General features: G+C 39.0%; 1 protein-coding gene across 2 annotated transcripts in view; it reads left to right on the forward strand.

Moving 5' to 3' along the window:
- Positions 1-13,164, forward strand: part of IARS (isoleucyl-tRNA synthetase) — a 105,074-nt gene that overhangs the window by 55,332 nt on the left and 36,578 nt on the right. For both annotated transcript variants that reach the window (XM_009997019.1, XM_009997020.1), the window contains exons 16-19: positions 1,848-1,934; positions 2,795-2,878; positions 6,586-6,733; positions 9,478-9,598. In XM_009997019.1, the coding sequence (XP_009995321.1) occupies positions 1,848-1,934; positions 2,795-2,878; positions 6,586-6,733; positions 9,478-9,598 (440 nt within the window). The remainder of the gene's footprint in view (positions 1-1,847; positions 1,935-2,794; positions 2,879-6,585; positions 6,734-9,477; positions 9,599-13,164) is intronic.

Consider the following 13,164-nt stretch of genomic DNA (forward strand, 5'->3'; position numbering starts at 1 on the left):
AGTTGTTAGAAACAAATGCATCTGTAGACAAGATACTTCAAAAGTAATGTGCAGAGATAAACTTCTTTAAAATATTTGGACTAAATTAGGTGATTTATTTCTTTTTCAAAGGATCATCTGAGAGAGAATGAGTAGAGTTATGTCAAAATGGTGTGTAAACCAGTGGATCACAGGATCTTGAAGGCAGTAACTGTCAACAACTAAGGTACCTCATTGCTGAGGCTTATCAGGTTTGACAATGCAAATACCATAAAAGTTGTGCAAAAGTTCTTGGATGTTTTTCCAGTGCCCACGGCCCATCTGTACAATTTTCCCAAATGCAAACAGCATTGCAGTTTCTTCTGGTTGGTTCTGCTTTGTTCTTTTTAATTGCAAATGTACCTGCTCGAAGATGAGACTAGGTGACAAGTTTGCAGAAAGTGATGAGAGTTTGTCAATGAGGTACCTTTGGACTAAGTACTAAAAGCAGTACTGCTGTACTTGCAGTGAACTGTCAGCCTGGTAGGCTTGAGGTGTCAATTGAGTAAATGTTTCTGTGTAGAGGTTTTCTTAAAAAGGTTAAAAGTGAATTTTTTAAAAACGGGGATTTTGAGTGCATGTTTTTGTGTGCAGGTGGAGGAGTGTTGGTTCAAGTTCATTAAATTACAATGCAATTTAAAGCAGAGAATTTGTATCCTGCAGTGTGAACTGAGGTGATTTTGAGAGTGAAAAACCTATCTGGGAGATAAGCATCAGAGCTGTCATGCAAACCACTTGCTGTGTGTGTTACTGCATTTATTAACCTTTACAGAGCTTTGGACCCTCAAGTGTCACAGTAATGCTTTTGCAAGTATAAGCAGTTTTTGGATAAAAACTGCTTTGGAATATACAGATGGACTTTATTTTCTATTTTTCACTAAAGTGATTCTTCACTAAATCCTCATGCAAATGCATGGTTCTGAGGCACAACCCCCTGTGCTTTATTCTAAATTCAATTAGCTTTTGCATAATGAACTGCTCTTTTAAGGTTGCTAAGCAATTGTCAGTGTGATACTCATTTTTATCCAGGAAAGTTGTGCCTCACCTTCCAGTTATTTTACTTAAAAATCATTACTAGCAATACAGTAACAGAAGCTCACAGAGACCTGCTTTGAGGGTTCTGACTCCTGAGTATGAAATTATTGTATCATCTTGCATGTCCATTTCATTTCTCAGATAAAATTGTATTTCAACATACTGAACAGCAGATGCCTGTGCTTGCTCCAACACTGATTTTTTTCAGCGTCCTACATAGGTAATAGAGATACTGCAAACACATCAGATGGGTAGGGGCCAGACCCCCTGCTGCCCTCTGTTGTGAGGAGCACCTATATTCTTGTATTTTCCAGTGATGGCTAATTTAACCAGCCAAGTTTGATCAGAAGGAGGCTCTGCTCACTGTTGTTAACTTGCTTTTCTGCTCCCTGCAGGAGCTGTCCTGTGGTCTGCTGGGTTGAACAGACACGCGAAAACAAGCCTGCCAGTGTTGCCTGCTGTGTTTGCTCCTGGTGGATCCTGTGGGCAGAGGCTTACAGTGAGCAAACTGGGAGCTGTTCAGAGACAAACTTCTCCTTTCTGTATTTAAAGGGAAAAAAAACACTGCTTTTCTTCACAACCTTAATGCTTACTGTTGCAGTTTTCTTGGATATCACAGCTGAGAGAGCAGCACGATACGCGACGAAGGGAAGGGAAATCTTTGCCACACAAACGTTCCACATACTTTAACTTTGCTGAACACCATGATGAATAATTGCTTTTGTCATGGAAGGACATGCAGTCTGAAGCTTGGTATATTTAGAAAGTCAAGTTTACATTGCCTCTTGTTGCAGGTTCTACACTTTGCTAGTGCTGTCCACTGCTCTTTTTGGAAGGCCTCCTTTCAAGAACGTCATTGTGAATGGCCTCGTTCTTGCCAGGTTGGTATGTCAGTCAGTTCTTTTCTGAACAGGTTTTAGTCAAAGAACACTTCAGATAAGTCCCTGGGAATTGTAAATTGAATCTAAAGTGGACTTCAGAGCTGTTAATACTTGTCAGAATGACACCAGTGTTGCAGCAGCTAAGAGGCACCTGAGAGTCTTGCGTATCCCAGCTATCTGTTGCACTTGGTTCTTTACAGCTGGTTTAGTCATTCCTAGAGAGAGAGAAAATGAGCAACAAGTCATAATAGGAAAGGACAGGAAATAAATGATACCTGTTGTGTAGAGAAAAGGAAATAATAGCTGTAGGTTTTATGTAATTTTAAATTAGTTAATTATATTTGTTTCCCATAATTTTCAAATCTAGCTTTGCCAGTGGGCTGGACGGATTGATTCTAAACAAGTGCATCTTCCCTCACTTTTGTAGGAAAGATAGATTTTTCTGCTTTGATTTGTAATTTGGGAGGCTTTGGAATTGTTTGTTGTTTGGGTTTTTTTGACTTGGTCTCATGGTTCATTCACAAAAACACTTGAAGCTTCAGACTGATTATTCCAGCTTTACAGGATCATGTTCTTATTTAGTAACTCCATTACTCTCTTAATTACACCTTGCTGTGACTGATAAAGTCCTTTTAACTGTAGAGTTTGGGATGTCCAGCAGCATCACAGAACAGTTAGGCTGCAAGGGACCTCTGGAAATCAGGCAGTCATACTGTAATCACTTGCTAATACATCATTATGTCTCTGCTACCAAGAACATAGTAGGACAGAAAAATTAGGTTAGATTTGAAGGGCCTATTTCTTTATCCATTTATTACAAGAATCTGGGAATTGATGCCTACATTCTGCTATTTTTCTAGTGATGGCCAAAAAATGAGCAAAAGGAAGAAGAATTATCCTGATCCAATGAATATTGTAAATAGTTATGGAGCTGATGCACTAAGGTAGGATTTTTTAATTAATTACAGTCTGATGTCTTAGCTTGCTGTTCATAGCAGACATGTACTCAGAGGACAATCAGCAGGAGGAAGAATGTTAATTTTAGAAACTTCTCAACCACTGTGACTGCCAAATAGCTGAAAAAGAGGATGACTCAAAAGAACTGGCTATAGTTATTGTGCCTGGACTTTCCATACCTTCATCTTACTCCCTCAAGGCTGGTAGCAGCCAAAGCTGACGTCCTGACTGGAGGGCTTTTCTCAGAAAATGTGTGTCCAGTTTGTACAAAATGCTTCCGCTCATCAGCAGCTCATCACCTAAGTTGACACAGTGAAAATGTGAATAAAATATTTGAACACAATGCTTACCAGCTTATTGTTCAGTCATTATGCTAGGGAAGGATTAGGGTATAATGCATAGAAGTATTTGCTGCTTATACTAGACGTTTTCTAGAGGGACCATTTCTTTCTGGTGGATGTAAGTGTACAGTGGGTACTAACAGTGAAACCAGAAGAGGCAAAGTCATGCAGCTTAATGTGTGTGTCTATCAATTGTCCTGGTAAAAAGGAGATTAAACACAGTTCAAGTGTTTCATTAAAATAACACAAACTTAGAAACATAATGATGCAGTTGCCTTGTACTTCAGCTAGATGCACTGACTACGTGCATGAAGTGGTACCTTGAGGTAGAGGTACAATAAAGACATTTTAATAACTGCGTAAGTGCTTTTCTTACACATTTCTCAAGAGCCCTGTAATTCTTGCTATACATAGGAAAATCTCATTACTATCACACACATTGAATTGTATGTTACAACTGTACAGGGCAATGAATGAAAGCTTAATGTTTTTTTGTTTACTGGAGAAAAATGGTTATTTCTTGTTCTACATCATGTAATAAAAAATACATGTGAACTCCTTGGTGTTTCAAGCTTTAGCATTTAAAAGGCCTAGTAAATGATCTTCTTTTGCATGTTTCTAATGGAGAGTTTGGATTTCTTAAATTTGATAAAGATTATTTTTCAATCCGTGTATATTAGCAAAAAAATCCCTGAATTGGAAGCTGAAACAATGTGTTTGAAAAGGGCTGGAGTTACTCATTAAGAATTTTTAATTGCAGGCTATGTTTCAGTTGAAAAAAATCTGCCTTTTCTAATAAAGGAAAAACAAAAATCTCAAACACTAGAAGTTACACTTCCATTATTCATGTTTTTATGTTTCTAAAAAGCTAATTCATTTTTTTTTGCCTCTGTACTCATTCTTTAATGTCACATTTATTTGTACATACACCCACATAGACAGGGAAAAGCATTGCAGACGAGGTTCATTTATGGAAGGAGCTCTGTGATTCAGTTGTCTGCTTATTCACTGAAGTGCTTGATGTGTTCTGTTTATAGAAAAAGCTACAACTGAATTTTGTTCCTTGGCGCTGTTTCCCTGCAGAGTTTCTTTAGCTTTTGCAGAACATATATGTGGTTTTTATCTACAGCTTTGAAGTATTCTCAACAGTAGCTTGGTAAATAGATCAGTACAAAATATACATGTAAACTGTTTAAATCAATATGAAATTGAATGGAAAGGGCAAAGGGAAGAATTAACAGCACAGTAAATTTAACAATTCAACTTGAGACTTCGTGAAATTTGAATCCTGTGTGTAACCTGTACGAATTGTCCAAAAGAGTTAAACTTAAGTCAGTATTCCTAAGACCTATGACTTGGCTTGAGTAAGTGTAAAAGTTGAAGTCTTTCAGAAGGAGAATTCTCTGGTTATGATGTTGACAAGCCCTTTGCTTTCATGTATCCTGAGGCAGGTAGTGCTGTTAGAAGTGATGTGTTACATTCTCCTCTCAATCTGTTCTTAAACACAGAAGAAATAACACCACGGATGACTGTTTTACAGATGAAAAGGATGTTACTGTGTTTCTCAAGTATACAGGCTTGATTTGAGGAAAAGTTTTGTTTTCTGCTCCATTTTCTGTCCTTAGGGAGCTACAGTTCTTCTAATTTTTCATCCTAAGAGCTATTTTAAGAAGACTTTTGATAGGTTCTGCAGCAAGTGCTGCTGAGGTAGGTGCAAGGGAGCAATTTAGAAGCTCCTTCATAGTTGTGATGAGTTTGCCTCACTGCCTCCTCAGGAGGAAAACACTGCAGGCAGTTTGAAGTGCTCATTATTCCATGTGAACCCCAAACTGGTAAAAGGCCTGGAGTTATCCCAGTGTACCCTGGGCCAGACTAGCTCTCACATTGGCACCAAAGTTTGTTTGACTTCTGAAATAATGAATAGTAAGCACATAAATAATTGTGATGGGAGATTTGGTTTAAATACATATTTGTAAATTCTAGTTTCATTTAAGGGTTTAATAGTTAATCACCATGTTTAATTGTTCTGTACTTTTGTAAATTTATCATTTGAATCCAGAGATCCTGTTCAAAAATACTTTTTTTTTCCCCAATACTGTACTGAAAATGACTGGGTTACTGACTGTTTACTCTGGAAGCTCTATTTATAATTTGAATCCAGAGATCCTGTTAAAAAATACTTCTTTTTTTTTTTTTCCCCAATACAGTACTGAAAATGACTGGGCTACTGACTGTTTACTCTGGAAGCTCTATTTATATGATTTATTTTTATGCAAGAAGCCCTCTACTGTAGAATTTATGGACTGGTATCTTGAATGTGCTGTGTCAAACTCCATTAAGACTTTAAAGCCTTCTGAACAAAGTGCCTATGAAGATGTATTGGTTCAGAATCATTACTTTTAAATACTAGTTTCTGTTGATAAATGCTACAATCTTTAAAATAAAAATGTGTTGTTTGTTTTGAAATTTGAGAAGTTTGATATCTAAAAATCAAGTTTGTATTCAAGTTTTTGTTACCTGAGTGACACCTGCTTTCTTTTTGAGTCAGTTTAATAGATAGCAGTTTGTCTAAGGTCCCTTCCAACCCAACCCATCCTATGATAAAGAAGACCTTTTTGTTTAATGTGAGCTCAGCCAGCAGGGAAGCTGGGGACATGTCTGTGTCTCTGGACTGAGGAGCTGTAAGCTTGAGAATGACCTGAGGAGGATCTCTGACAGAGTGGATTTCATGTACAGATGAACCCCCTTGGCTGAGGCAGCCCCTGTGAGGGGCTGCTTCTGGTATCAAGTCAGCATCACGTGCATCCTCTGCTTTGCTCCTTTGGAGCTGTTGCTGCAGATGAGGCAGATTTGTATTTGTGGGAGGTACATTCTTTGTCCTCTCCTTGGGCTATTTTTCTTGAAAATGTTAATTTCTTCTCTTTTACTCTGATTTGCCTGTTTTGCCTTGCTTTGTTTGCGATGGCCTCAAAGCTTTTCCTAACTGAGGAAATGAAGTAGATTGAGTAAAGAATTAAAACATATTACTGAAGTAATTGGTGCCAGTCCGAAGATGACCACTAGTTCCATGGATCCACTACTTGTTTTATACTGTGATAGCATCTGAGCATGTGTTGTCACTTCAGTTAACTTCCAGAGTAAAAAAGAAAGTTTAGATTCAAATTCCATGTGCAACATCATAAAAAATACTCCAGTAGCACTAGGAAGTGAATTGTCCCATGTTCAGCGTTACCCACTTACAGTCCTGTCCTCCTCAGAGTTCTTGGTGTGAAACTGCTTCTCTGTGTGTTTAAGTGCATTCCTCTCACTTTGCACAGTTTTAAGCTTCTAAGTATTGTGTTCTTATTTTGCAGGTTATACCTGATCAATTCTCCTGTGGTAAGAGCAGAAAACCTGAGATTTAAGGAGGAAGGAGTGAGGGATGTATTGAAGGATGTCTTCCTGCCCTGGTACAACGCATATCGCTTCCTTGTTCAGAACGTTCAGATCCTGCAGCACAAGGTGGGGATCTCTTGAGCATGGAAGAGCAAAAAGAAAGGGGCTTTGTGCAATTTCCACTGTTACAGTGAATTAGGATCATAGACACATTTCAATTGGAAAGGACCTCAGGAGGTCATCTGAACTTTACCTCTTCGTTCGCTGCAAGGCTGACTTCAAAGTTAGATCCGGTTGGGCATGCTTGCTGTTAATTTGTGTTGCTTGCTGGCTCTACCTTGTTTTCTGAAGCTAATCAGCCTTTATCTTTCTCTTCTTGACCAAACTTACCACTGAGTAGGAAGGAGGAGTTGAAGGTAGGGGGCTGTCAAGACCTAACTGGAATTTCTCAAATTCAGGTGCTTTCAATTCCCTTTTATTTGAGAAATGCTGTTGCATTCAGACTCTTGAAATGAGAGAACAAGGTATGGCCTTGGAGTTTGTGGGTGTGATACACACCAAGGAGTTACCTGCTGATAGTCACCTTGCTGAGAACCCAGTTAAAAGGCAGGTACCACATGTGCTTGAGGGAATCCTTCCAAAATGTCCATACCAAGCCTTGCTGTTTTTTTAGGAGCTACCTGATCGGTGTTTGTGTAGCAGCTTGGAGGCAGCAGGTGCCACAAACACTGCCTTGAGTGCTGCCACTGCTGTTCCTTTGCTGTCACCCCACGTGTAGTCAGGCATGGCTACATCACAGGAAGGATGCTGTCAGTGATAGCATCTGGACTGCAAGTTGCTCTGCACTGATAAGATGGCTTAATAGCATCAGATTTCATAAAAATAGAACTGCAAATGAGTAATGAAAAGCAAGTTATTTTCAGTCATGTCTGCAGTTACAAGTTTTTGAGTTAACTCATTTACTGTAACTTTAATTATGAATCTGCATAAAAATGTTTAACTTGGGAGTACTTGATACTGAATACATTAGCCACAGCAAGAAGATTGCCTTCTGTAACATGACAGTTCATTATTTTTAAGTGAGATTTAAATTCAACAGGAAAAAAAGAGAAGAAATTAAATAGGAAGGAAGGTAAATCATCTGTAACAATTCTTTCCACTTGTAGATTACATTTGAAGTTCCTAAAAAATTCTGGGTGAGTGACAGGACTTCCTGCACTTTCAGAATGAAAGCAAGATAAATTTATTTTTTTTTTATAGTAATATTTCATTTAAATTGAAGATTTCATGTGTTTTGTATCACTTCTGTTAAAAGCAATTTAAATCTTTCAGATGAGTGGTAGAAGGTTGCCACTTGTTAGTGCCCCCTGCTATGGGAGAGGGGGAACTCAGCAGAAAAATTCAGACCTTTATAGTACATGTGGAACCACAGTAGCAGCCTGGTTACTTTGGAGAGCTGCCATTTGAAGCAATAAAGGCAGCTGACTTCAATAAATAGTAAATATCTGACTTAAATAAATGGTTTTATCTTTTTAACAACTCCTTTTGGGAAGAGCCTCTGGTAAGTTCAGATCCCAGTGTTTAACAGATCTCTTCCCAGGATCCCTAGGCAGCATTCTTCAGACAAACTTAGGCATTGGCCCAACAATGGAATTCTTTTTTTCCCTTTTGAACTTTGAATTATCTAAAATATGCCTTGCAGCTTTTTGCTGTGATCCTGGTAAATCTTGCAAGCTTAGCCCAAGTGGGGATGGAAGACCCCAGTGGAAGATCCACATGCTTAAGCAGATAGTTTTGGTAATTCATCAGATGTCATTTTGCTTTTTAAATACATAATGAAATCATTCTTGAGCACCATATTAGGCAAAAGAATGTGCTGTTGGAGGTGAGAGTGCTTAAATTAGATTCATACACAGGCTGAAACAACTTTTTTCAGTGTGTTCTGCCACCTGCAAGAGAGAAATTTACAATCCCAGTGTCCTGGATTAAGTCTAATAATATTTTTTGCTTACTGTAGATACCGCAGTAATTGTAGTTGGTTAAATGATTGCTGACCTCACAGTGGGACTGCTGCACTTCTGGGTGTGCAGATTTTTCATCTGGACTCTGAAGGAAGGGAAAGTCCAAAGAGTCTTAAAGCCAGATTTTTTGGATCTGAAAGAAATAAACCCACTGTTTTCAACCAGTTATCAGGACATTGACATGGAGCAGAGTCAGACTGTAGGCACTGACAAGTCTGCTTACTTGCAGTGCTGTACAGAATCAGCCAAACCTTATGAAATTTTTCAGAAGGGTGCAAAGATCAGTATTCTGGAAAGCAACAAAATGCCCTATTTGTTGGATGCCTGAAAATGCCATCAGTTTTTTCAGTTGGGATTGTTACCTTCTTCGGTGTTTTTATCTGTTGAAATTGTCACGTACCCTTAAAAATGACTGATATTGCTTATACATCCTTTCTGCAAACAGAATTCATCTTCCTGGTACATTTCTTGAAAATGCTTCAGAGCCTCCTAGGGTGAAGGAGTTGTGTAAATTCAAGAGTCCTACCCTGTGTCTGGAAGCTGTGACTTCAGCTGCCAAGAGGGCAAGGCCAGCTGCATACCACTGTGTGCTGTACTGTCTGTTTGAACAGATCCAAATCACTGGGCTCCTTTGTAGTTGAAGGTATGGGGTGATGAAATAAAGAGCAGTGGAAATCAGGTTTTCCCCAGCTGTTTCCCTTACATATATGCTTCTGGAATTCGATGTTCTCTCTTAGGAAACCAGAGTAACACGGTGAAGGTGGCAAAATAATGGCTGACAGGTTCGATACAGAGGTTTGAATATCTACCCTTATGACTTAAAAATGTTTTGTATTTTTATCTTGATAGGATGGAGGAAGAGAATTCCTTTACAATGAGAACACAGTTAAGGAGAGCAATAACATCATGGATAAATGGATTCTTTCTTTCACCCAGTCACTCATTCAGTTCTTCAAAGCTGAAATGGCAGGTAGGCACATTTGGTTGCTGTACGAGTGTTTAATTTTTGATTAGAGAACTAACCATTTCATCCAGGCATTTCCAGATTCCACATAAGACTTGGAGTTCAGATAAAAGGCAGGAAATCTTTTAACCAACTACCATACTACATGGAATGCTTCTTTCCTGGGTGTTAATAGAGGTTTTGCTATGCTTGTTTATGAGATTTCAAAAGGTGATGAGGCTTTTTTTTGTCACAGCTAATCCTCTCAGCTCAGTGATGTAGCTTGTTGCTGTAACAGCATCTTCTGCAGTGCTTGGAGCAATTAATATTCTGATAATAGTAACAAAGATAGCAGTGAAAAGGAAGCCAAATAAAATTTGGGGAAGCTGTAAAAAAAACCTGGTAAAATATACAGTGCTCTTGTCAGCTAAAAAAAATTATTTTGAGAGGTTCATGAGCATGGGGAATGAATTTTCCCCTGCACAGTTCCATGGGGAGGGTTTCTTTGTAATCATACTGTGAGTGTGTGCAGCAGGACAGAACAGCTGTAGGATATCGTGTAGCTGTAAATAGATAATATTCTGGTTTTCCTTCCTGCATGTTTTCTTTTTCATCATTACATGCCTCTCAATGCTGTCATCATATGAAGGCCTTATTAATTGCAAAGAGAAGGTGCTGCAAGAGTCCCCTGAGGTAGTTCAGGTCCCCTGAACCAGTAAGCTTATAGACTTGCAGGTGAAGTCAAATCCCATCTTGAAGGTTTTGTTGCCTTGAAGGGCACTAGACAACTAGATATCAGGAAGTCACTTGTGGCTTTTGCCCTTGCAGTCCCTGATTGAGTAAACAAATACCCCTCTCCCACCCAATGCCTGTGAGTGATCTCAAGTTGCCCTTGGAAGAAGTTCTAGAAGCCTTCTGCCCATGGGTTTGGGGAAAGAAAGTTTTGGTGGGATAATAGGTAATGGGGGAACAGCTAAATGTCACATCTGAGTTTGAGGACCCAGGAAAGCCTTCTGCTTCAGTCATCTCTTGTGATTCGCCTCTTAGACCTGCATGTTCTCTCTCACCAAGACCAGTAAGATGAGTTTATCTTGCTACAGTAGATAAGGCAGGTCATTGTGGTAGTAACAAAATTCATGTGAGGACATCTAAGAACATTTCATTAAAGGAAGAAAGAATCCTCAAGCTACCAAAACCAGGGATATGATAAAAAGTGTGTGTTGTTGATGAAAATGGGGCTTCCTCCTAGAACTTTTGTCCTTGAAATTTGGTGGTGATGTATGTAAAGTTTCACATGTTGCCAAATGGAAGTTTGCAGAGCTTATGCAAGTTTACATGCTGTGTGTAAAGAGGAAAATATTTTGAGGGATAGTGGAAAATTGTTTTGTGAATGTGTATCTGGGATCTTGGATTGCTTCAGAGTTTAAACAGAAATAGCATTTGCAGGAAGATGATCACGGGGGTAGAAACCCAAATTCTCTGCTCTGGATTTCTAAGAGGAAGATGAAACTAAGACAGAGATGTGTCAGATGACATCTTTTCAAAGCAAGGAAATGCTTCAAAGCAGGAGAAGGAAATTCCTGTAAGAAAATGTCAATTTAAAGACTTTCAGGACTGTAGGATTGATGCTAAATGCTATTGTCTTGTGTTAGATGAAGATAACTTGATGAGCTCATCCAGTGAGTGACACCTCATTTGGAAGCGATTAAGAAACATGATTTTCCAATTTATTTTTCTGTATAAAAAATAGGCTCCAAATTCAGTCAGACAGATAATGAGATGCAGTAAATTTGTGTACTGAGACGTGATGCTCTGGTGCTAATCCTTTAAAAAAATAGCTTTGTATTTTTTAGAAAAATATTTCCTACTTGGTATGACTTGAAGTATGAAAGATGTTAGGAAGAGGCAAGTGAAAGTTATGAGGGTGACTGATAACCTTAAATGCTGGATGAAGGAGATAAATACATTACCCAGCTTCCATTTTAGAAGCCAAGATTTTGAAAATAATAATGAAAAATAGAAGAAGAAATGCAGAAGGTGTAAATATGGCACGATGGGAGCAAAACCAAATCATTGTGTTTGCCAGCTAGTGCCACACAACTGTTGTTCCCTGCCAGGTGCATTGGAGAAAAAACAAAAAAAGGAAGAGAAAAAAGTATTATCTCTGCTGTTTCTAAAATGTAGGTGAGTCAGGGTGCTGAGGTGATAACTTGGGCACTACCTGTCAAAGCAGTGGCCTGATCTGCACTGCAGGATGCTGTCCTGCACTGGGGGTGTCCCTTGGAATGGGAACACAGAATGGCAGAGACACCAGTGACCAGGAAAGCATTGCAGTTGAGCTTAGCTCTTCCACGTGATCAGGTGTATTTTGGAGTGGAGCTAAATTTTACACTGGTTGCCTGCCTCTTGAAGTATGTTTCCATGAAGTCAAACTTATGTTAATTCTGCCCCAGTTTCTACTAGCAGCTTGAATAGCCAGCAGTGTTTCAGCTCACATGGAGTCCCTGTCAGGTTAGTACTGAGCTCACTTCAATAGGCTGAGGCTGGGAAGGGCAGAATGTCTGTGCACACTCCAACTTTGGGATGCTTTAAAGAACCTAGAAGGGCTTTGGAAAGGTCTAATCCTGCTCTGGGGGAAGCTTTTGACCTCCTAGATCTGGAATTGGAGGAAGGGATACGACACGTATCAGAAAGCAGTGTTATTTCACTTATTCATTGAAAATAGGCAAAAGTTAACTGGTGAAATTGAAACGTTTGTGTTTGTAAGAGGGTTTTTGCTGTTGCATAGTTTAATGGGTATCCAGAACTGGAGCTGTAGATGGGCTGTCTTGAGAAGTGCTGCAAGTCAGGGAGATGTGGGCCAGGAACATCTTCAGCAGCTGCTGGTGCAGCTAACTTAGCTTCACTTTAATAGTGACACACTTACCTAATGAGTTGCTAGCTATTGAATAGTGGTATATTTTCTCCACTTAATCTCTCTTCCTGATGGAAACATCTGGGATTTGGGCCCTTTGATAAATAGGACAAGTAGTAAGATATTAGGAAAGTGTTAGCTAATAGGGCAAGTAATAAGGCAAGCAGTCCTTTGTGTTTTAAGGGGGGGTTAAAATTCTGTATTTAAAAATAAATTCTACTTCAGTGAACTGAGATTACAGCTAGTAAGGGGAGAAGTGCATGTTTCTAGGTTAACTTGAATCTCTTGTTAAAGGTAGATTATCCCTGAAGGGTGGGGTTTATGAGTTTTTCTGTGTTTCACCAGTCTCCTAACTGGAGATAACATGCAGCTAGAAGAGAGCTGGGAATTTTTTTAGGAATACAGATTCTCACATAAATAATGTCTTCCCCACCATGGCATGAATCTTCTGAGCATTTCCTTTTTAGGTTTAAATACCAGTACTCTGCCTTCAAAAACACTCCTATTTTAGAAAATGCAGTGGAAAGTGTGATGGAGCTTTTAAAGCAAAGATCCATTTTATTCAGTAGCTGCTTGATTAATGAAAGTGATTCAGAATAGAGATGAAAAAGCTCTTTGCTTTTAGAGAAGTTACATACAAGGTTTTCCTTCAAAAACTGAGTCCTGTTTAAGATCTTTC

This window comes from Chaetura pelagica, unplaced genomic scaffold, assembly GCF_000747805.2.
Source record: "Chaetura pelagica isolate M959 unplaced genomic scaffold, ChaPel_1.0 scaffold364, whole genome shotgun sequence".
NCBI lineage: Eukaryota > Metazoa > Chordata > Aves > Apodiformes > Apodidae > Chaetura > Chaetura pelagica.